General features: G+C 40.8%; 1 protein-coding gene across 8 annotated transcripts in view; it reads right to left on the bottom strand.

Annotated features, from left to right (window-relative positions):
• The window catches only part of SH3KBP1 (SH3 domain containing kinase binding protein 1), a 300059-nt gene that overhangs the window by 177370 nt on the left and 97472 nt on the right, over positions 1 to 25217 (bottom strand). For all 8 annotated transcript variants that reach the window (XM_031445777.2, XM_031445773.2, XM_064483354.1 and 5 more), the window contains one exon: positions 5565 to 5688. In XM_031445777.2, coding sequence (XP_031301637.1) covers positions 5565 to 5688 — 124 coding nt within the window. The remainder of the gene's footprint in view (positions 1 to 5564; positions 5689 to 25217) is intronic.

The raw sequence follows: 25217 nt of genomic DNA, 5'->3' as shown, positions 1-25217 counted from the left end.
AACATTCTCTAACATCAATTACTGGTCCTAACACGGGCTCCTAATAAAACACATCAGAAATGCAGCCAGGGATCAGTTACTTTCCTCTTTATGGCCCTTTTACTCTCAACCTTTCAAGAATGAAGGCCCACTGGGACAAAAAAAAAAAATCAAAATGCATATACAGATGCATTTACATAGATGTATATATTATTGAATGACTATATATTATATCCATCCACGTTCACTGCCAGGGTGCCGGCTTTATTTTTATCTTCCGTGGGAAAGAACAGCTCAGATGATAGCCAAGAGCTTCCACACAAAAGTAATGCCTTCTCTTAACTCTTACTCTTCTGTCTGTCCATAAAAGCCAGCAATTTAGGTAAAACTGGCAGATGATTTGGAAAGTTGAAGAAAAATCTAACCCAATACACCACATTTTCAGATTCTGAGTTAACTGGAGGTAATTCACATCTGCTTCTTGAAAAACAAATTTGAAAAGAAAAAAAGTCTTGTTTCTCTAAACAAATCCCCAGATCCCACATCTACCTTGAACAACAAAGCACTGGAAAACCAAAGTGGTTGCTATTTTCTTTATTAAGGACACACTTTTTCCGCCCGTGGTTTACAATTTCATTTCAAACAAAGAGCCCACAGCCTGTCAAGATTCTAACCATGGCCTCCAAGCCAACACAAGAGTTTCACGCCAGCACGAGCATGCTTATGTTCACACACGCACACACACTCACTCACTCATGTTATGATGAACAACCCAACAGATACCTCAAGGATATTATTCTGGTGTTAGCCAAGTGAATGCTAAAGAAATGAAAGCTTGAACAAACATTTCCCCTTCAGTAGAGTCAGGGGAGGAAGGTCACTACGGCCAGATCTGTTGAGGGACTGGAATGACTAGTAGTGAAACTGTGAGGAAAAGAAAGACAAACAGTAGGTAAAATTCTTCTGACGGTTACACACAGCAGACCAACATGGACAGCCCTTCTGTGCAGCCAACACTGGGTCCATATTATGTTGAGGGGCATGTCGCATCACCCATCCACACACAAAATGAATTCTGGAGAATTTCTGCCCTAACTTTTAAAGCAACAGTGTGCAGAGGCAGAGCAGCTGTTGGACCCTCTGTTAAGAATAACTTCTGAATTAAACCTGTCTGAAGGATTAAACACATGAAAAATGAGCCCCAAAGAGTCATTTTCTACTAAGAAAGTCATATCCACATACCAACTTAGAGAGCAACCCTCCCCCACCCTCAACTTTAATCTTATCTCAGAGCATCAGTGCTACACCTGTTACAAATAACATCCTTTAAACCATCAGATCTTATAGCATTCATCTCTGGAAGGGGCAGTAAAATGCAAATGCATAACAAACCTTAAAGATGGTAAAAGCAGTTTCTCTTTTGGAAGGCAGATGCCAAAGTAGCAGAGCGACTTAAAAAGATGATTATAAAATACATTGTGTATCAGGAGAGCATAACAGTAATAATAATAATAGCAAAGAATAATAAATGTGCAAAATACAATAGAGACTTACCAAACACTGAATTCATGATAAACTGGAAATAGAAACAGGGACATATAAAGCCAACCAGAAACCTGCGGAGTGGCTTCACATTCAGAATGACAGAAGTAAATAAGAGACATATCCCCACCTTGCCAGAAAAAAGATATAAGAAATGTGCAGCACTTTCTTAACATTTCCCAAGTGACAGAACAGATTAGAACTGCTTGCAGGCAAGACCGGCTGCTATTTTTCTAGTCTTTCTATCTGCCCCAGGCCCATAGTAGGCACACAGTAAACATATGTTATTGAACCTTTGTTAGTATCCACCCAAATGTGAGTAAGGAACAATGTCCAAAATTACAGGCAGCAGGAGGGGTTCAGAGAGAGGCAGCTTCTCCATGAGGTCCGCAAACGGTGCAAAAACTGGGAACCAGAGCCCTGAAATGGAAGCTGATCCTCACACAGGCCAGCAGGGTATTGATTACAGCCGATACTTAGCCTATCACATGGATAAAGTTGGTTGGGAAACCCTTATAAGGATGAAACCAAAAGATTTTTTCATTTCATTTTGCTTCAAGTAGAAAACAGTCCGTATTCAAATGAACAAAATCCTTCTTGCTCATTTTCAAGTACGTATTTAGTGTATTTGCTGCTAACTGTTAAAAGTGTCCACTTTATGCAACTTTGGTTTTAAACTCGAGGTGTGAATATTTTAAAAAAATTCCTCCATATAGCAGTGTACCAATTTTGGAGGGCTCATCACTTTCTGGTATGGGTTCAATGATAGAAGAAACAAAAATATAAATCATTCTCAGAAGGAAACAGACAACCCTTTTCTTTCTGGTTCATGAGAATGACTTTTGGCCCCAAGAAAAGTTTTCAGATTTTCTGGCTGCAATTTGTCAACATTCTGGAGTCTGGGATAGTTTTAGAATATACAACATCCATGCTGCAAGTTTAAATAAAAAATGACCTCTCACTCCTTGAGGAAGGCTTTTTTTAACCAAGAAGCTCCTTCACTGTGACTCAGGTAAAGCCCAGAGAATTGGCCAAGGGTGGGAGCAGACACAACTGTCCTTAACAGTGCTAATGCCTGGAATGTATTGTCGACAGCTACCAAGCCATCTGGAGGATCTGCTCTCTCTCTCTCTCTCTCTCTCTCTCTTTCAGTCACATCTTTTTTCTCAAGTGAAAAGCCGGTGGAGTCATTCCAGTACCTCCCTAAATCAACTCTGTAGAGATTTGCAAAGGTTAAAGCTGAAAACTGAAACTAATCGGTCCCCAAACTAATGTTTCCATGGTCTTGGCCTTTTTTCGAGGCTATGAATAGCTTCCTCCAAATGTAGAGTATCTTTTGACCTTATGCAGGTGTCTGGGGAGGGTGAGCTCATCCCACATTGTGAGCTACTACAACCCACTCGCCCCTGCTACAAAGTGAGGTGTGTCCCCAGTGCAAAAACTGCTGGACTCAATGGGGCAAACTTCTTCAGCTCAATCTATCTCAAGTTCAGGACCCAATGAAGTGGGTCAATTTCAGACTTTTAATAGAAATAGACTTTGATCTTTCTTCTTTAAACCATTGCTAAGCCTGTATTAAATGATAAGGCCCATATAAAGTAAACATCAAAGATGAAGAAAAAGAACTTTTGTTAATTCAATGAAATTCACACAGGGTCCAAGGCTGAATCACAAGGTGGACTCATATACTATAAGGAAGAGCCCATGTTAGTGAGTCAGAGTAGCCTGTTACTAAGCTCTGAAAGCAACTTCCCTCTATAACAGCAGCAAGAGACAAAAACATCCAAGTGATTTCTAGGGACAAAGCTTGATGGACACAAAGGGAGGAAGGAGACTTTGTTCATTTACAATAACTCATAAAACTTGAAAAATTAGTTGGACGGAAGTGTTTACCAGTAACTAGAATCATCCCACAGATTTAGCCTCTGATCCTTATTTTAAGGGGGAAAAAGTGGTTTTTCATTGATTTGGGGTTGGAAAAAAATGTAGCTTTTGAGCTCAGCACAATGAACTATTTATCTGGCCTGACAAGGCCAATCAATCCACCCCGCTGTTTATTATAAGGAGTAGTAGGATACTGTTAGCCTTGATGGCTGGGGGGCGGGGCCAAAGACAGCATTGGCCCTGGTACACAATGCTTCCCTTCAACTGGAAATTTATGTTTGGCCCAGGTGACCTGGGGGTCAGTGTGAAGCCTGGGACAGAATGAAGATGGTTTGTTACGTGTTTCATATTTACAGGACACCCCCATGTGCTACTAAGGTCTCAGAGCCACTGGCAGATTCATTACATAAAATACCTAAGAGTAAAAAGTTGGTCATAATCAGGCTGTAGGCCTAAGGTGGAAGCTTAAAAAGGAAACATTAAAACAGTAAGCCACCCCTTTTAATGCCATTTTCTGGTTAATGAAAAATTCTGTAAGGGACCTTAAAGGTCAGAGTTTTCGTTATAAAGAGAATATTATCTGAAAAGTTCGATTCCTTCATTGATAGAAAGTACGCACGTAATTTTATCAAACTCATCTGGATAACTACCTTAATTCCTTAACTTAATTAATTCCTTATCTTGTTAAATTAATGAATTACCTTAATTTTCTTATTTACTTTACAAAAAACAGGGCTGGCCAGAGCGGCCCTGCCTCTGGTCAACGTGTATGCACTTCTTCGGCCCCCTTGACCCAAGGAGCATCAGGAGAAACGAGAGGGCCTCACATCGGCAAGGGAGGTTGGGGAATGCAGACACACATGCTGAATCCTAGCTCTCCAAGGCCAATAAGGGCATGCCTCAGGCGTTCTGGAACTTATCTGCAAGAATGCAGGAGGTGCTTCTGGGGATGACTACAGTTTTAGGACAAAATAGGTCTAATTCTTAAAATGGAAAATCCCCTCCATCGGGAGGATGGTATTAAAAAAAAAAACAAGAAAAAAAAAAGTCCTATAGCTGCTAACCAGCGTGGGCCTCCTGCCAATATTTCATCTGAATAATTCAAAAAAGGAAATGTAACCCAGGGCAGCTGGAGGGGGTAGCGGAAGAAGCAGGAAGGAAGAGAGACACAAAGCTGAGGTCTCCAGCACTATGATCAATGGACAGTTTATTGGACAAATTCTTCTGCTGTCTAAATTTGATGAAAGATTAGCTGTTCTTCCCTGTGGTTATGTAAACTTGCCTTCTTTTTTCTTTTTAATGGAACTCTTTGCTAATACATTTCCGGCTCCTGCTTTTGAACAGCTCTATGTTTCTCTTTAAGGAAGTAATAAGCCCCTGAAAAGCCTGCAGCTGAAAGCTAACCTATTGCGGGCGCGCTCAGCGTGCGCCGGGCTGGGCCACGGTGAGGGTGAGGCTCAGAAGAAACCGAGGGAATCTAGTCTGACCTAAAAATGTGGGTCTAAAACTGAGTCGTCCCTGCCATCTTATAGTCTCTCTCCTATCATTCCAGACGACAATGTCACAGAGGGCAGGTAGGAGAGAAAACAAAACTCCAATGAGCTGACACCTGAAAAATCTGCCTTGAGGTCTCAGAAGAGGAAAACAAGATGGTGAAAGGTTTCCCGGTTAGACAGATGGATGGATGAGCTGTATCTCTGCATGTTCTGCCTCCTAAACCGAAAGAGACAAGGCCGGTGTTCGGGAGCCCAGCGGTTGGAGAGAGAAAGACCCTGCTGAAGCTTGCCCTTAAGTTGAAAAGAGAGCACGGCCAGACGTCCCCAGTTCAGCCTTCACCATAGGGTTCTCTAAGGTCACCTTTCATCCATAAAAATAGATATGAAAGCGAAAGCTAGAGTCCTAGACTAAATTTGTAAATGATGATTTTTCTATTTCCCACTGTCAAAAATTTTTATTAGTTCCCCTTATTATACTTATTGCATCGTTACTTGCCATGTGTCTGCACGCACGCATCCAAAATTTATACCAAACCTGCCCCCCGAAACCAAAAGGGCAAATGCCATTCAGTTTTCCAGCAATTCAAAATTTCATACAGTTCACCTAGCAGTTTCCAGTTTGGGTTTGTGCGTGGGGAGGGGGCTCTTTCTTCTTTCCCATACCTCTCTTGTTGGTTCTTAGAATTGTTTCAGAAGACAGCAAAGTGTTTCCACTGGACACTTCGTGCATGGGCTTTTCTGGAGCTTTGCTGGAGAGAGGGTCTTTCTTCATCTCTTTCTTTATTTCCTACAAAGATAGAGAAAAGGAAAACAAGATTGTAGTTTAACATTTTAGAATGTCTCTGACTATTTTAAGCTTCAGCTTTCTGGAAATGAACTATAATGACCTCAACTCAGTGTAACGTTTTAAAAACACCATTTCCTATATTTCTGTAGCTTGTTTCTCTTATATTTATTAGAGAAGCATCTGGTCCTATAAATTGGAATAATGTCCAAAGTAGTTATGCAATCTTCTGTGACTATGGTCATTCCAAGTGATCATAAAGGCCACCAAACAGCTCTAAGTGTTTGAAGAAGGATAAGCTTTTTGAACAAGGATAAGCTTTGGCCAAGCAGAGTCCCTCCTCAAAAGCCTTCTGGTTTTCACTTTTCCCAACAAGGGTTTAAAGAAGTATATTTCCAAATCACCATTGTGCTCATGATTATTCTAAACCCAAAAGAAGATCATTTAAGTTTATTTATAGTCACCAAGGTCCTCTGGTTTTTTAATTCTTGACCGAGAGAAATAGAAAGATCACAAACTAAAATAAAAACTATAATTCTAGGCCAGGGATCAGCAAACTGAGCCCACCACGTGGTTTTGTACATAAAGTTTCATTATAACATAACCCCCTTCATTCATTTAAGTGTTTTCTATGGGTGCTTTGATGCTACAAGGGCAGAGCTAAGTAGCTGGAACAGAGATCCAAGCCTAAAATACACGGTCCTTTACAGAAAAAAGTTATAATACGTGGTCTCTTATCAAAGCTCCATTAAGATCTGGATTTTTAAAACCTGATGCCTGAGACAGTTATTTCAAATTACTTTAATAATTTACATAATTATTTTCAAAAGCATGAAGAGCCAGAAATAATAGTAACTCACAGACTGCAGACCTGGGCAGGGGAGTTCTAGGCTTGTCTGAACCCATGATCACACTGACTTGGGAAAAAAGAGAAGGGGAAGGGGCGAGAGCCAAAGCATGGCTGAGTGGTTTCAGGGCTCCAGAGAAGTGTTCTCTAGAAAGAAGCTGGGACAACAGCCGGGCATGGGTCTTTCTGTGAATGAACATGAAGATGGAAAATTAAGTAGGGGGCCTCAATTTGGCCTGGGCAGAGAGCAGAGGTGGAAAGAAGAGAGAGAACAAAAGCTTGTCAAAACATAGCCACTGCCTGGCAGCTTCCTACACATCCGCGTGTTAGTTACCGTATCCAATTCCCCAACTGCTGGCTCTGTTCACGACAGCCTCGCCCTCTCTCCCTAACCAGGGCCCCACCGGAAACCAGCAACTGCGGCTGGTGCTCTGCTGGGCTGAGAGTTTCAGCTGACACCCCAGGCCAACACAGCAAAGCTGCGTGCATGCATGTGTATGTGTGTGTGTGTGTGTACACGCACTCCCACCTCAGCAGCCCAGGCACCTGCTAGAACAGCAGTTGCTGGGGGTTTCTGCAGCTTCACAGGCAGATGGCATCAGGGGACAATCTGCAAACATTGCCAGCGTGAGCCGCATGAAGGGATGCTTTCTTAGTAATGGCTGCCAGCCTGCTCTGGTTCTAGAAGTAAAGAAAACAAGCCACGATGGGGGCTCATTCCTGAATGGTTGCTTCTCCAAGGGTAGAACGGTTGCTCAGACATCACTTTCCACTGCAGTGTGTGGGTACAACTGTGCAAACGCAAATTTCCAACCCCCTGGACACAACACAATCCAGTGATGCAATGTCCAATTTGGCCAAGGAGTAATTCAGAGAAATTCAGTGGGTTGTGGGTGACATGGTTAAACATTTGCTTAGCACTAACCACTAATGGCACACAGTTGGGGCAGGGTGAGGGAGTGCAAACTTTTGAGAGACTGGGGTGGTCACCAGAGAAAGCCTCAGAAGCCATGGTTGTCAAGAATGTTCATTCCCCAGGCTTCAGAGCAGCACCCCAGGAGCTTTGAAGGACTGATCTGATCAAGCAAGTGCTTAAGGGCTGAGAAACCAGCAACAGGAGAGAGGTTGGTTTGTAAGTTTCAGATTCTGTTGTCTCCCAATGACTGTTCACATTTGCCAGATAGATAAGTCTAATGACAACTTCATTTCTTAAGTTGCTTCTTAGATGGAAGCAGGGAGGAGACAAAAAATAAAGCAGGTCCTGTATTTTGTCCAAAGAAACCAATCAGACACATAGGCATGGCAGCACATTCAGCAGACCCTCCACCTTCCCAACACCCAGGTACACCAGCCTCAATGCAAGAGGGAAGCTATCTTGCTTGACAGCCCATCATCTACCCACCTACCCAGGCTGGAAAACTCAGTGTTAACCCTCAGATCGAAGCAGCCACCCAGTTGGGCTCTATCTACTTCCTCAATCTGTTTCTCCTTCCTCCCCCACTGCCTTAAAGACATGCATACCAGGCAAAGAACTTGAATAGACATTTCTCCAAAGAAGATATACAAATGGCCAATAAGCATATGACAAGATGCTCAACATCATTATTCAGGGAAATGCAAATCAAAACCATGAAATATCCCTTCATCTTCACTAAGACGGCTAGAATTTTTTTTAAAGGAAAACAAGTGTTGATGAGGACGTGGAGAAATTGGAACCCTCGTATATTGCTGGTGGGAATGTAAAATGGTGCAGTCACCGTGAAAAACAATATGGATGTTCCTCAAAAAGTTAAACACAGAATTACCACATGACCCAGCAATTCCACTCCTAGGTTTATACCCTACAGAGTTAAAAGCAGGGACCTAAACAAATACTTGTATGCCAACTTTTACAGCAGCATTATTCACAAGAGCCAAAAAGTGGAAACGATCCAAGTGTCCATCAACAGATGAACAGATAAACAAAATGTGGTATATATACATACAATAGAATATTGTTCAGCCTTAAAAAAGGAATAAAATTTTGATGCACACTATGACCTGAATGAGCCTGGGCAACATTATGCTAAGTGAAATAAGCAAGACACAAAAAGGTCAATATTGTATCATTCCACATATATGAGGCACCTAGAACGGGCAAACTGAATAGAGACAGAAAGCAGACTAGAGGTTACCAGGGAGCGAGGGGAATAGAGGGATGGGAGTTAATGTTTAATGGTTATAGAGTTTCTATCTGGGGTGATGAAAAGTTTTGGAAACAAAAAATGGTGATGGTTGCACAATATTGTGAATGTAATGGATACCACTGAACTGTATTTTTAAATGGCAAAATTTATTATATACATATATTTTACTACTATAAAACATACACATGAATACCAGCTTACATTTGAGAGTTTACCATGCACCAAAGCCTCCTCTAAGAGCTTCACCTGGATTGCAACTTTTAACCTGCATAGTAGCTCTATTCAAAGATGCACACGCCAAGACAGAGAGCTAAGGAAACTCAAACAAGTAGGAGCCAGAATTGGAACCCAACCTGTGTAGCTTCAGAGCTCACCTCTTAACCACTCTTTCCCCAAGTCCTGCTTGCCCCCAGTCCCTCCCCTCCCAGTTCAACCTCCACACTGCCTCAAAAGACACTCTCCTAAAACAACTGTCTGCTCTTTTCACTCCTGTACTGAAATCCTCCAGTTACTTCCAAAAGACCACAGGGCAAGCTCTTTCATTTAAAAAGTTTTCAAATTGTACAGCAAGCCACAAGTCCCTGTGTATTCACTTCTGGCTCAAACTATCTGACATGCGTGCTGACCCCAGGGTACCAATTACCATGCAAATGCAAGTTGAAGAGTACACTTTTTGAACACCATGATATTCACAGATGTTTGATGTCATGGACTCCTATTGGCAGGCTCCAAAAACTGGTGACGATGTTGGGAAAGCCACAATCTGACCCTGGCTAGGGCTTATATAAATTAAAGTGCTTTAACAGATCTTTTTTCACTTGCTCCTCACAATAACACTATCATTTTTCTACTGAAAAAAAAAATCCTGATTTTTCTAGACTGATATATTTTGGCATATACGAATCATGAGACCCAGTCGCGCTGGAGTAACTCCTGCCAACCTACAGCAGCTAGCATCCATGTACCTGGAGCTCTCCGAGGTTCTGATCCAGGTCATGGGACTCTGACTTTCCTGGGTATGGGCATTCCTAACACCCAGCCCTCAGTCTCAGCTTTCTAATCATGAGGCCTATATTTTTAACCATTTGTTAAGAACCTGGATCCTACTATCTCAGTGGTAGGATTGGGCCAGAATTGTGGGCCACAGGGGCTTACAGATTTATACATACCCATGGATATAAGTCAGCAATGATTCCACTTGCTTTAAAACACTAGAGAATAGTCAGGTTATCAGCTAACCTCTTTAGAAAGGAAAGAAAATCTAGCTTCTCTTTATCTCAGATCTGATGCCTTAACAATGGAAACTTCGCTTGTACAGTAAAACTGAGAACATCAACAAACTATCGATGCTCTGACGACACTAGAGCTGTGTAGCAAGGACCATCTGAGTGAAAGGAGAGGGGAATTCACACCATTCCTGTTTCCTAAAGCACTATGTTGATCACTGCCCAAGATGGCTTCCCCATTTCTGGAGGCCATGAAGCCCCAATAATGCCACTCCAGCAAAAATTCTGTGACACATTTAGCAGCCTGCAAACGGCAGCCTCACTGGGCAAAGGCATACTTTGTACACAACTGGGAGCTAAATTAGCATCGTCTGCTTTCTGATCAGCGGAGTTGCCTGGATGTGGCTGGTGGCTGAGCCAAGTCGGCTCCCTCTCCTCCTCGACTCCCATCTGTTACATATGAAGTGTGTGCTGGGGAGTTGACTGGGTTGAACCTTAACTTCTTTCAACTAACCAAAATACTACACAGTAAAACACCAATGAAGGTCTGGTTTGGGGGCCCCTCCTTCTTCTCATCCTTTATGTCTTCTACCAACCTCGACAAGTCAAGACATAGGTGTCACAGTGGACAGAGAGAATGCTGCTGTGAGTCAAAACCCCAGAACTAGTACTGACTGGGAGGGGCACAAGAGAGCCTGCTAGGAGAATGAAAATGTTCTATAATTTGGCCTGGGTGATGGGTGCACAGGAGTATAAAAACCTAAAAATTCATTGAGCTATATTTCTAAGATCTCTGCACTTCACTAAGTGCTATTTCAATGTAAAAGAACATCAGTACTTAAACCAGAAGAAGACAGACTCTTTTAAATTGAAATGTGCTAATCTATCACCCTAGAAGGTCAAAAACTGGAAAAGCTAGTGCTTGGGTGTTTTAATATTCAACTCAGGGGGTAGAAAGCTTTCTGGGATCAACATTAAGGGGATGGATGGGCAGAATGTGCCAGATGCACCTACCAAGTGGCGTCTCATTGAATTGGCACAATCAGCTGAGTGGCTCTGCTCCCTCCATGGCGCCCTTCCTCTCCACCTCAGCTGCTTGCCTCACATCCTGCAATGCTTCCTTCTCTCCTGCCACCAAGAGTACAGGAGCACAGAGCAGGCTGGTGCCACTGACACCAGGGGAGCTTCGGGCTGCCGTGAGCAGCCAGAAACACTGGTCCTGGGCTTCCCTCTGCATTAGAGTAAGGCTGGGCTGGGCCCCCGGAAGCTCAGGGTTGAAGCAGGGAAGGGAAAAAGAGGCATCATTTGTCAGCCTGCCGTCAAACCTGGTCTGTTTCTTTCTGGAGGTAAGTCTTCCTTTAGAGCCAGATGTGGCTGTGGGATCACAGCTGTGCCCCCTACGCTAGTTCACGGAAAATCTTTTTGCAGAGTTAACCACTGGCAGGAGATAAAAGGAAGTCATTAAAAACAAACCCTTACACAAATCTACCGATCAAGAGAGTTTTAAATAGATACAGAATCCTGGAATAGCACATCATCCTCCCGACACAGACACACATGCATGATATCTTCCTGCCTGCCCCCCACACAAATGGCAAATTTAAGGAGCAGCCGCCCCATGAACATTCACTGCTCACAGACTGTGCTTTCCCAGCATTTGGCTCCCTTTGCAGTAGGCTAGTCAGTCTCAAAACACCCAGGAAGACATAGCAAGTATCCTGAAAGTAATGGTAAACACCAAGGGAACTTCAGCTCTATCTGTAAGATTTCATTTCCTTTAAAAAAAACTTCTCATTATCACAATATTTTTTTAAAAAAAACACTCATGCTGCTGAATCACAAAATGCACTAACTTCATTAAAAAGAATTGTAAAGAAAATATAAATATATATGGCAAAATATGAGGATTTGATACAGCAAGATGGTGAGCACACTGGTATTTGTTATCCAGTTTCTGTCTTTTTCTAATGCTTGAAATATTTCATAATTTCCCCTAAAAACTACATAGTGAAACCACATCAATGTCTCATACTGCAATGGCTTTCTTATATTTACAAAATACGCTGCCACTTAAAAAAGTGCTCTGACATATCATCATAAATATATCTAAGACATTTTCAGCTCAATAGATAAGAAGGAAAGTTGTTTTTTTTTTAAGTAACGGGATACCTATTGTCATATCTCTATGTAATCTTCAACTGCATATCTACACTATCATGTATTTGTAGTATTAACTCCCAAGAATCACTAATAGCACAAGCCCAGGCAAAAGGCTCTTGACCTGTAGGACGGGAATGAATGCTCCTAGATTCCGGACAAAGGTGAGACTGGCTAAATTCGCATCCTAAAGAGATGACATAGCTTCCTGATGTACGACACAAATACCTGCATGATAGTTAATGCCTTTATATCTGTCCATGCCCTGATAAACAGCTAGATTATTACCATTGGATCAAAAGGTGTCAATACCAACCGTATGGACATGCTTTAGCAGGCACTTAATAAATATTTGTCAAATGAATGGCCAATTTAGCAAGAGTGTTATGAGCAGGATGGTTACCTACAGACGAGGGGGAGTATTTTCAATTCAGCTCAAAGCTACGACAACACGGAAATCTGTATCACCCCAACGATAATGCAACTGGTGTTCACTGGTTGGTGGTCATAATCAACTTCTCACCTGACAGGATGTAGATCTGCCTTAAGAGCAGTAGGAAGAAGATATGGTAAGAAAATACAGTGCCTCATTTTTTAAAATAGGCAATACTATTTCTTTATTAGACTGTGAATATTAGACATTCAAAACAAATTTACTCATTTAAAAATTAAACCCTAAAAGCACTAGAAGAAAGCGTGAAAGAAAGATTTCACAATTTCGGGGTAGGAAAGACTCTTTGACCCTCTGACACAGTATCCAGAAGCCACAAAAGAAAGGGCTGATGAATTACAGTAAACTATAAATACAACATAGAAAAAAAAGAAAAAGAAAACTTATCAACAAAGAGAAAAGTCAAAGTGGGAGAATATTGCCTGTTATATAGAAAGAACTCTTTCCACAAAGTATCAGCAAAAAGATCAATGACACAACAATAATACAGCAAAGGACAATTCATAGAAAAAAATGACTCAAACATATGAAAAGATGCTTAACCACACTTATAAGAGAAATGCAAATTACAACGGGATTCATTTGACAATATCTGTGCAGTGTTCAGTACACAGGACCCTGAATCCTTTTGGCTATTTTCTTACACTAAAATTGTAGCATTTACACCTTCTATATTAAAATGTTTACATAAATCCTCTCTAGACTAGAGTGTGGGTTCTCAGGATACTGTCTTGGTTTTCACAGCACGTAGTGCAGTGCCTGGCATGCAGCTGGTACTCACGCAAAGAGTAAGGATGAGAGACACAGAGAATAGCAAGCACAAAAATCTCCAGAAGTTGACAGTCTACATAGAGAGGGATGTACGTAATTTTTTAGTTATAATGAGATATTATTTTTCTTGATGTTCAATATCATGAAGTTTCTCAATGGGCCTCTCCAATACCCAGTGAATTTATTAGTTCTACTGATAAAAGATATAATTTTTATCTGTTATATCGGCAATAATAAAAAATTGATAATATAATGTTAGCAATGCTGTAGAGAAAGATACTTTCTCATACTGTCCACTGAGAGTATAAATTGATATATCAATTGGTACAACCTCTGTGGGAAGCAATGTGGCAATTATCTATCAAAAATGTAAATACCCATGCCTTTTGACTCAGTATTTCCACTTCTAGGAAATTAAACTGCAAATATACTCGCACATGTGCAAAGTGGCATATGCAGAAGATCAGTCATTATGGCACTGCTTAAATTAGCAAAAGACTGAAAGAATGTAAATGCGTGTCAGTAGCAAACTGGTTCCCTCAATTACAGCAAATCCATACCATGCAACTCTCTCCAAGAATGAAGCTGGCCCCAAAGTGCCAATAAGGATAATCACCGAGACATGTGGCTAGGTAAAAAAGTCTAATAATGTTTGCAAGCATTTGTACAAATTTGTGTGCATGCCTCATTGTGTAATACAGAACAATAGACTGGTAACTGAGGCTGCCTTAAGGGAAAGAAACAGGGTGTCTGGGAGACAGAGAAAACATATATTTTGTCCCTTTAATTGGTCCTATGTGCCTGTGTTAGCTATACAAAACTTTAGTTGATTTAAAAGTTCATAATTAAAATGTGCTTAGTATTTCCCAATCATTAGACTATTGACTGCTACCTTTTCCGCATCAAGGAAGAAGTTGACTCTGTCCCTTAATATAATTTGGTTACATCATTTCCACTGCTAGTTTGAAAGATACCAACACAACTGATCACAGTGATGACACTACATATGAACATACACAAAGCTTAAAAGAACGCTCTTTGGTCCATTTAGTTCATCAAGAAGGGGAGACAGGGAAGTAAAGATGTGGGGGAAATCATGCCAGGCCTACTAATCAATTGTTTTTCAATTCTGTGATATAAAATTCAGTATTATGGAAATACAATTATAATTAATCTCAAGATAACAACCCAGAAAAACAAATAAAATGCATATAAAGAGGCAATTTTTAACCTTATTGGAAAAATTTAAAAGCCAAAAAAATTTTTTTAAAGGTGGGAGGGAAATAGCTCAGGGGTAGAGCATGTCCTTAGCATGCATGAGGTCCTGGGTTCAATCCCCAGTATCTCCAAAAAAAAAAATTAAATTTTATTCATAGTTTTATTGTGGGGAGAAGACATTTTGCTTTGGTGCCCAGAGTGCAAGTAACAAGAGTTAAAATAGTTTGGGATTAGCTAATTATACTCAAAAAGGTTAATTACATCATCTCAAATTGAGCTCCCTAGGGAGTGGGAACTTTCTCTATCAATCTCTTCTAGAAAAAAATTTTAAATGTTTCTGATAGCATCATACTTACTCCATGAAGCAGTTCTACCTGAAACACAGAAACTGTTAGGCCTTTTGCTAGGTAAACAGCTTGCTCCTAAAGAAAAAAAGAAGGGACATCCAAGGTCCAAAAGCCATTTCTTCCTTCTGTTTTTTTTTTTCCTGTCATCTTTTTAACAGCTTTGATGATGATTAAAAGCCTGTGCTTTTGTGGCCCTTTGTTAGAATCCCTGTCATAGCACTGCCCCTTGTACTCTAAGTATGAGTCCATAAGTCTCTCTCTCGGTTACTCTGTAAGTGCCTCAGGATAAGAAATGGGTCTCACTCATCTTTCATCCCCACACACTCAATAATCTTGGCCAGCAGGTGCTCAATAAATGTTAGCCGTTACCATCAGCTCTATCATTTCTTTTAATAGATATCTGAGTACCTACTGTGTGTCAGATATAAATGAAAAGAGTCCATGCATCTAACTCAATGTTCATTTTTGCAGTCGTAAGTGCTTCTAAGACTAATGATCTAATGGGAAAAAATGTAAATACACTAGGATCTCTTAAATATAAAGAGAAACCAAACACATTCCTCATTTTCCTAGGACTTCTAAAAATATGGAATTCACTTGCAATTATGAAAAGTATACTATGAGCAAAGTACTCGTCTAAGGGTTTACACGGAGTAACTCATTTAATGCTCATAGCCACACTAAGAAGTTAGGAGCATTATTATCTCTCTTTGACAGAGGGGGGAAGTTGGTCTCAAGAAGAGATGAGCACATAAGGCAATAAAAAGCTAAGTAAGAATCCTGAGGGGGGAAAAAAAACAAAGCCAGAGGTACCACTTCTGGATTTCAAATAATACTACAAAGCCATAGTAATAAAAACAGTGTGGTACTGGCACAGAAATAGGCACACTGACCAGTGGAATAAAATAGAGAGCCTAGAATTAAACCACAGCATATACGGTCAAATAATACTCAAAAAGTAAGTCAATAATACCCATAGGGAAAGAAGAGTTTCTTCAAAAAATGGTGCTGGGAAAACTGGAGGAACACATGCAGAATAATAAATCACTACACTGGCAACCATATTACCATACGTAAATATATCAAAGTAACACATTGTATACCTGAAACTTACATAATATTACACATCAAATTTATTCAAGTTTTAAAAGGGAGGCACTGAGTGAGGACTGATGTCTGGGCAGTCCTGTAGCTGAGCCCCAGCTCCTGACAGTCACACCAAGCTCCGCCCACACAACGTGTACATTATTCATACTGCCTTTCTTTTGCTCCAGAGGCCAACTTTCATAAACTGCCATGTAAAACAGGAGACACAAGAAAAATGACCATAGAATAAACTTCCAGAAGTGACTAGTGCGAGAGCCAATGATTTGAAAGCTGCTCCTAAGTAAAGAAATTCTTGAATTTCTACCAACAAAAAAAGCACCTGTTTACTGGTTGTTGAAAGATTGTTTATGTACATTTCCATCCAGGATAACTCGATTGTCAAGAATAAATTATTCCAAGCCTGTGACAAAACAATGCCATTTCATGCTCATTTCCTGATTAAAGCTTTTAGACAGCTGGGCATTCTCATTTCTCAGAGCTGTAGGGAGCTATGCAAATTTCCACTCAGCAACTCCAAGATCATTAATCTAAGGAAAGCATGTGCAAACAGAATCCCAGATTTTATATTGTTTAAGTAAAGAGGAGGAGGGGCGGGTTAATCTAATTACCCTGTGTGTGGTCACCTGACTGTGGTTAACAAAAAGATCAAACGCTAAACTGTACAATCAGCAGAAAACTGCTAAGTAATGAGGCATTTCATATTACAAAAGGAGTGGGAAGAGGTGGGTGAAATTATTACATGACTTGGAACCAGATACTGCAGCAATAAAAATAATCATACCAAGCTTATGGGAATGATAGGCAGAGTATTTTCATTATCACAAGGAGCTGGAAGCATAACTATAAATCAGTCCCTCTCTCTCTCTCTCTCTCTTCCCCTCCCTCTCTCCCTCTCTCTTCTCTCACACGCATGCATGCACAGTCAATAAGACTGAAAGACACTTCTAGCAAAGGATGGCTAACTAGAGCTGAAGTCATCGGCAAGCAGACTCAGGCGGGCACTCATAATTAGACTCACTCTGCAGCCATGACCACACATTTGGCACTTATCACTCAGGCCCCACTACTGTTATTTCTCTTTCCAGTGGGGAGGAGCAGCAGCTGGGTTTGGAAAGGTAGCCACACTGGCTCACAGGCAGCTGACACTTCAGCTCAAGTCCTGCCTCTGACACTGCTGAGGGTGTAACCATTGGTGCCTCATTTTCGTTAGTTGTAAAATGGGAGATTCAAATATTATGAAGCTCAAATGAGATCTTGGGGATGAAGGCACAGCCTCCGGGTCCTAGGGTTGTCAGGCTCCATCAGCAAGAGTGGGAAGCCCATCCACCAATGCAGAGCCAAGTCCTGAGGGGTGGTGAGTATTAAGAGGGAAAAAGGTCCCAGTGTAACAACTCGTAAGTGTGGCTGGTCTGGCAGAGGTCTCAAAGACAGACTTCCATGCACTCTCTCTCTCTCAGAAAGCGACCAGGAAGTGTGTTCTGCCAAATCAAGAGAGTAAAATGAGAGAGAGAGAGAAGTCTCCAGGACCCAGGGTGGTCAGTAATGGAAGATGGGGATGGGGGTTTCCTGGCTGACCGCTCACTGGGCAGCAGCCTCAAGAGCAACCAGTTCAGGTTGGAAGGCGCTGGTATTTTTCCAGGAGGGGGAGGAGAAAGGGAAGGAGAGAGAGAGGGGGAGAGAAAGACTAAGAGGTATTTCATAGAACTGTTTAGTTCAAGGTTTGAGAAGATTTGGATGTCCTGGGATAACGCAACAAACAAGAAAGAAAATTATTCTCTTTAGGGAAACCAAAAAGTTATATAAGGAAATTAATCATAGTATATTCTTGCTTCAATAAATATCAAGATCACTATAATAATGAAAACATTAAATATACTTTTTTTTTGTAATAGAGGTACTGGGGATTGAACCGAGGACTTCATACATACTAAACACGTGCTCTACCACTGAGCTAAACCACCCCCACCCCCCAAAAATATTAAATACAGACTGAACCAAAACCTAAGACAAGAGCATATATAGGTAGGACAGTATATTGGGTGGGGGGGGCGTAAATGAGCTAAAATCCTCAACTACCAGAACAGGTAACAGACAATGTCTAGAAGTGAGAACGCAAGAGACAGCAGCACATGCGTGTTACTTAGATGTAGAGCAGCAAATACCAGAAGCAACAGCTCCAACTGAAAAGTGCCTGTCTCCTAAAAGTATGGCAAGGGCATGGGAAGGAACAAGGAGCTGCTGTTTACTCGTATAGGAGTTTTAAAGCATATATATATTATATATATGCACACACATATTATATACATATATTACATATACACACATATATATTATATATATATAACTTTGATTTTAAAAATTTGACAATTTTAGAGGCACACATGCTTGTTCCAAAAAAATAAATAGTAAAAGAGGGTATAAAGCAAAAGGTAAAGGTATACCCATAGCCCAGTAAAATCTAATTCCTCCTCCCCTAGGAACCATTAATGGCTACTCTGTGTGTCCGTGTCTGTGTGTGTGAGTGTGCATCCATGTGTGTCCCTACTTGTTTTTAATACAAATGGACTCACACAATATGGGGTGTTTTGCATCTTGCTTTCTTCCATTTAACAGTGTATCCTGGACATCTTCTCCCATTAGAGCTCTGCCTCTCTTTGTCAAAGCAGCACAGAATCCAACTACAGAGAATACCAGTATCAGAGTGGACGATCTGGCTGTGTGGGAAAGGAGCTTCCAGAACATGGAAGTCTGACCAATTGCAAATACCCAGATTAAAGGGTGCTAAATCAGAGCTGGGAGTGGGGGGAACCTGGGGAAATGGGAGGGTGGAAAGAAAATCAAAGTGGAGACACCTCTTTGGGGACACATGGACACTGCCTCTGCATTCCACTCAGCCAGATGGACGCATGCAGAGCCACATGTTTGTCACCATACCATAAATGGAAGTACACCCACTGTCATCGCTGGCTCCTCTGGCACGCTGATGGAGAGAAAGACTTGTGGCACAGCAAACTTTGGCTGTTTCTGCAGTCTGGCAGAATCTCCACTGCCACGTACAGCACTGGGACTCAGTGGGTAGAGACTGGAGCATGAAATACACAGCACTATACACCTCATCTGCTCCTGCCCTGAGGCCACCCCTCTTCTGCTAACTTTCTGTATCCTTGGCTAGTTAAATGGGGAACTTATTTGAACCTGGGGCTGGAGACTGATAGTCCTCTTCCCTCCAGGCCATAACCCACATAAAACCATCCAGTTGTCTCATGTCTTCAGCAATTACAAATAACACTACATCAAGCATCACTGTGCCTGTAAGTTTGCACACATATGCAAGTATAATTGGGGACAAATTCCCAAAAGTGAAATTTCTGGGTCAAACACTTGGTGCATCCTTACTTTTAACAGATAATGCAAAATTGGCCTCCAAACAGTCTCAATTACACTCTCACCAACAGCATGAAAGAGTGCTGGTTTTCCCATATATTTTTTAAATGTACAAAATATTTGTTTTAATTTTAAAAGTTTGTTTTTCAAAGACACAGGTACTTCATTGCTACCCCCATCCCACAAGACTCACATGAAAATAGACACTTCATAGAGAAAAAGAAGAAAAAAGTCAAATGAAAGGAAGAAAAGAAAAACTGGGTCACAGTATTTGATTTATTCCTGGACTCTCTGGTATTCGAACAGGTTTGTGGGGCCTCTTCTGTCTGTGTATCTGAGCATTCCATATCTTCAACATTAGATTCTATGCTTTCCTCAATTTCTTTCTTTCTCTTCTTTGTTATTGTTTTTGCTTTCAAACCTCCATTTTCCACAACACTGAAGTCCAGTTTGCCATCATCCTTACTTCCTATAGCTTTTAGTCCCTGCAAAAGAATATCTTGTAACTTTTGATAGAGGTTTTTCAGCATAGTCCAGTAATTTCACTGTTTCCATGTATTTAGCAATTTCATCGGGCTTTTCTCAGGAAAACATTTGCCCATCAAACCTGCAATGTCGTCTCTGTATCTAATTTTGGACTCTCTCTGAGTTAAGATCTTTCTCATCTTTAAACTTGATTTATGCCAATCTGTTAACAGAAAATGATACTTAATTTACATTGCTAAAGCAAAATTAGTGAAAATAAGGTTGATCAGCTCTTCATATGCTCACTATCCATTTGACTTTCTTTTCCTGTGATCTCCTAGATTTAACCCTACAGCATCCAGGACATAGCAACAGGAGAACGAGGAAAGGTATGGAACATCATCATTCAATCCTTTTGCCAAAGTTAGGATGTCCAAACTTTGTGCCAGGCACTATATCAGGTGGTGGGGTTCAAGGTGGCCCCTGATCTCTAGGGCCTTGCCACCTAGCAAGGCTGGAACTCTTAATCACTTGGTGACCTCAAACAAGGTACTGACCTCCCTGAACTGAATAGTCCTTATACTGGTTTATTACCAACAACTTGGATTTATTCTCTTAAAGTTCTGGAGGTCAGAAGTCCAGAAACTGTCCCACTGGGCTAAAATCAAAGTGATAGTGGGGCCAAGTTCCTTCTGGAAGCTCTAGGGAAGAAACTTTTCTTGCCTTTTCCAGCTTCTAGGGTTGCTTGCATTCCTTGGCTTATAGCCCCTTCCTCCATCTTCAAGGCCAGCAGTGTAGCATCGTCAAAGCTCTCTTTCTCTCGGGTCTTGGCTTCCATAGTCACTGACTCTGATCCTCCCATCTCCCTCTTTTTTTAAACTTTAGTTATGGTCAGTTACACATAACAAAATTTACCACCTTAACCACTTCTGAGTGTATGGTTCAGTAGTGCTGAGTACATTTACATGATGTGCAACCAGTCTACAGAACTTTTTTGTCTTGCAAAACTGAAACTCTGTACCCACTAAACAATGACTACCCACTCTTCCCTCCCCCCAGCTATTTGGTAACCACTGTTCTACTTTCTGTCTTGAGGAGTTTGACTACTTTAGACATCTCACCTAAATGAAATCATCCAATATTTTTCTCTTTGTGACTGGTTTACTTCACTTAGCAAAATGTCCTCAGGGTTCACCCATGTTGCAGCATGTATCTTCTTCTGAATAGTATTCTACTGTATGGAGAGGCCACATTTTGTTTGTTCATTTATCCATTGATGGACATTTGGGTTGTTTTCACCTTTTGGCTACTGTGAATCTATGAACATGAGTATACAATATGCCTTTGAGACTCTGCTTTTGATACTTTTCGATGTACACTCAGAAGGAGAATTGCTGGATCATATGGTAGTTCTATTTTTAATTTTGTAAGGAACCGCCATGCTGTTTTCCATGGTGACTGCATCATTTTACATTCCCACCAACAGTGCACAAGGGTTCCAATTTTCCCACATCCTCACTAGCACCTGTTACTTTTTTTTTATAGCATTCTAACACGTATGAGGTGATTTTGTGGTTTTGATATGCATTTCTCTAGTGATTAGTGATGTCAAGCATCTTTTCATATGCTGGTTGATCAACTGTAAATCTTCTTTGGAAGAACGTCTATTCAGGTCCTTAGCCCATATTTAGTCAGGTTATACGGTGGGGGTTGTTGTTGTTGAGTTATAAGAGTTTTTCACTATCCTGGATATTAACCTCTTACCAGATATACAATTTGCAATTTTTCCCCCATTCCATTTTATTTTCACTCTGTTGACTGTGTCCTTTGATGGACAGAATCTCTTAATTTTTATGCAGTCCAATGTATCGATATTTATTTTTGGTGCTTGTATGCCTCCCTCTTATAAGGACCCTGGTGATTATCATCTCTGTATCTTAAGAACCTTAACTTAATCATACCTACAAAATCCCTTTTGCCACATAAGGTGACATACCCAGATTCTGAGGATTAGGATGTGAATATCTTTGGGGAGCCATTATTCAGCCAACCTCATCTTTAAAATGAGAATAATGGCAGTATGTAACTCAATGGTTGTTATGACAACTAAATAAGATAGTGCATGACCTGAACTTAGAACAGTGCCTGGTAAATGTTAGAGATTATTATAAAACAATACAAAGTGTTACAGGAGAGTCAGGGGTACTGGTAAAAACAGGAGCTGGAGCCATTCACTCTGCCTGGGAGAATGAAATGCTTTCACAAAGGGACAACACACCAATTTGGTGACAAGAAATGAGTAGGATTTAGAGGGTCTGAAAAGGGAGGCCAGGAGGGACAATTCCAAATTGTCTTCCACATTCTGACATTGGCATTAACATTTCAGAAATCGTCTTTCTTTCCCAAGAAGCCACATCTGCTTTTGGACAGTAGCTGCATGGTGATTACAGATACATAGACAGACAGACAGACAGACAGACAGATCAATCTGAGATAGATATAGATATAGATGTAGATATAGATATAGATATGTTTGGGAACACACTCAGCTGAACTTCTGAGTCTCTCTTTAATAAACAATTCAGAAGCTTTTTCCCAGTAAACTATTTTTAGAGTAGAAAGGGATTTTTTTTTAAAAGAATCATCAGCAGCTCATATTTACAAAATTTGTCCTTAAAGCTTAAAAATGCATCTAACACTTTGGTGAAAGCCCTGCCCCACCCTCACCACCAGAAACACAGGCACAGCATGCTCTGAGATGCTGGGGTTTTTTAAGTGAGCCCCTGCTTAGCTCTTCTCCTTGGAATGGTCACAGTCAATGGCAGGTGGACACAGTAATGAAGAAAAAGAATCACTATGGCGGTGGTTGTCTTTTCTCCTTTCATACATGCCGGGAAGCTGCAATAATTGCCTGGCTGAGATGTTCAACAATTTCTCACCTTCCCCTTGTCCTCTCAGGATAAACCTTCTCCCTGCCCCCACCCTGACAGAGGATCTGAGCTTTGGTTCCTGCAGAGCTTCAGCGTTTGTCACGTAAAAGTTAATTTGCTCTGTACTCAGGGCACACTGGGGAGCCTGGCAAATGAGTGGTGTGGTTTTAGGTCACACGGAGGAGACATGTTGATAACAATGCACCGCACTGGTATCAATTTTCCAATCAATGGCAATCAAATGTGAAATACATGGACACACAAAACACACATGCTGGCTACAATTTATGAGATTTTTGCCCAGCCACAAACACAGATAAAGAGGACCACAGGATTTATTATCCTTCTGAGCCATCTTGTTGCTCTCCATCCCATTTGGGCCAATCTGCTATAACCATCCCAGCTCAACAATAAAAGGCACCCACAAAAGGTCAAATACAGAAAGGGCATGCTGGTGATTCTGTCTGAAGTCTCCATAAAATGTTGGAGGGGGAAAAAAGCAAACAGTATACACGGGGTTCAACCAAAATTAACAGCATCATTTTATAATTCATACCTCACCTTATAAATGAGACATTCCAACTCAATACATGTTATCTATGACCATAATAATCACTCAGCTTTAAAATCCACCTAATGTAACTGACTCAGCCACACAACCAAATACCATGTATCACAGGCATTCCTGGACACACCAAATAATTTTGGCTGGTATTTGTCTTAGAGCTTAGATAATATGGGCAAAGAACTGTGTTCTCCTTAAAGGAAAAGAAACAGATACAAAATACTTATTTGTGGTGTCTATGTTTGGGAGAAATAGAGTATGCTGAATTTTCAAAATGAAATAGATGTTCACAATAGGAAGATTAAAATGAAGCCAAAATGCTCCAAGACTGATACTCAATTCTGTATTTTTGGGTGAGTAATCCCATGGTCTGATTTGTGACTCAACGTATGAGTACAACATTAATTATTTCAGACATTTCCAACATCCACAAAAGCCTACATGTGGCTGTTGCAGGCATTCAGGTTGAAACGATGAAGAGAACTCAACATTTTACATCTTGTTTTCTTGTCGGCCCAAGTTCAGCACATATTTTTTGAATTAGTAAGAGTCACGTAAAGTTGCCTATCTTCAAACAGAGAAACCTCCCTCTGAGGAGAAAGAGGCTCTCCACTCTATTTACAAGATCGTATTGAACATTATTTTAAAGCTGCATTATAATTTATTTTCAATGCAAATAGTCATGGCATGTTTTTGCTCCTTTTCAAATTAATGTTATTATTGATTTATCATCACTTGGCAAACAAACAGAAGGAAACAAAACTCTTAACTACTTTCCAGGCACAGACACCCAAAAAGAGGGTGCCACTTGTAAGGCTGCCATTACTCATAACATAAATGCCAAAATTCACATGGGGCACTTCATGTTTTTCTCAAGTAGAAGATGTTTAACACAGTACGCACTTGTAATAAGTCAAAAATTGAACTCTCACATTCCAAGTTGAGTAGAGAGTAATAATGATAAAGTAAAACCCCTAGGAGAGTCTCCAAACAAGGCAGCCATTGGCTTTAACCTTCTCTCTAATCAATATTATGAAGCATTTCTAAATGGCAGATAAGACTTATGATACCATGTAATCGGAGACCAAAATCCAGAATGTTATCCTTTCCAAGTTCCTATGTTGAAATCCGACTGTGAGAATCTCGGCCCACAATCCTCCTTGCCCATTTCAAATTTAAATACACAGTATAGAGCAAGGGTTCTGACCTTGGGATTCAAGGACAAACATTTATATGTTAAAATGGACAAAAGTCATGAATAATAGTTCACCAGAGAAGAACTACATATGGTCAACAAACATACGAAAATATAAACCAATAGTAACCAGAGATGCAAATAGCAAACAATGAGATACAATGCAGGAGACACTGAATTTTTAAGGGAGAGTCTACCCAGGGGACGGAGAATGGAGCCTTCTACGCTACTGGTGGCAGTCCAAGTTGGCACACTTTGGGGAAGACCAGTTGGCAATAGGGATCATAAGTCTTAAAAAAATATAAAACACTCATACTCTAAACCCAGTAACTCACCTTAGGCATTTATCCAAGGGAAGTCATCACAGATGTGCTCAAAGGTGGATTTAAAGGATTATAACTTGTTCTTTACGAGAAAGCTAGAGCAATTTAAGATGTTAACAATTGGGACACAGTGAGGTAGGGCTGTGTGTTTTCAAAGGAGCCGTCTAGGCTTTGGGGAGGGTAACCGTGGACCGTGGCCTTGAAAGGATTGGCCTGGGCTCCCTAGTACCACCTCAAAGGTGCAGCCCTGCTTCTGTCTTGCCTTTGAGAAGAGGGTTCTGCAACTTCAAAATGCTTGCAGAACACTATTGATGTTGTAGAAAAGTAAGTGACATTATGTTCAACTTAAAAATTGATTAT

The sequence above is a fragment of the Camelus dromedarius genome, chromosome X (assembly GCF_036321535.1).
Source record: "Camelus dromedarius isolate mCamDro1 chromosome X, mCamDro1.pat, whole genome shotgun sequence".
NCBI classification, from domain to species: domain Eukaryota; kingdom Metazoa; phylum Chordata; class Mammalia; order Artiodactyla; family Camelidae; genus Camelus; species Camelus dromedarius.
The sequence above is the reverse complement of the archived record's forward strand: the minus strand, read 5'-3'. Positions and strand labels throughout refer to the sequence as shown.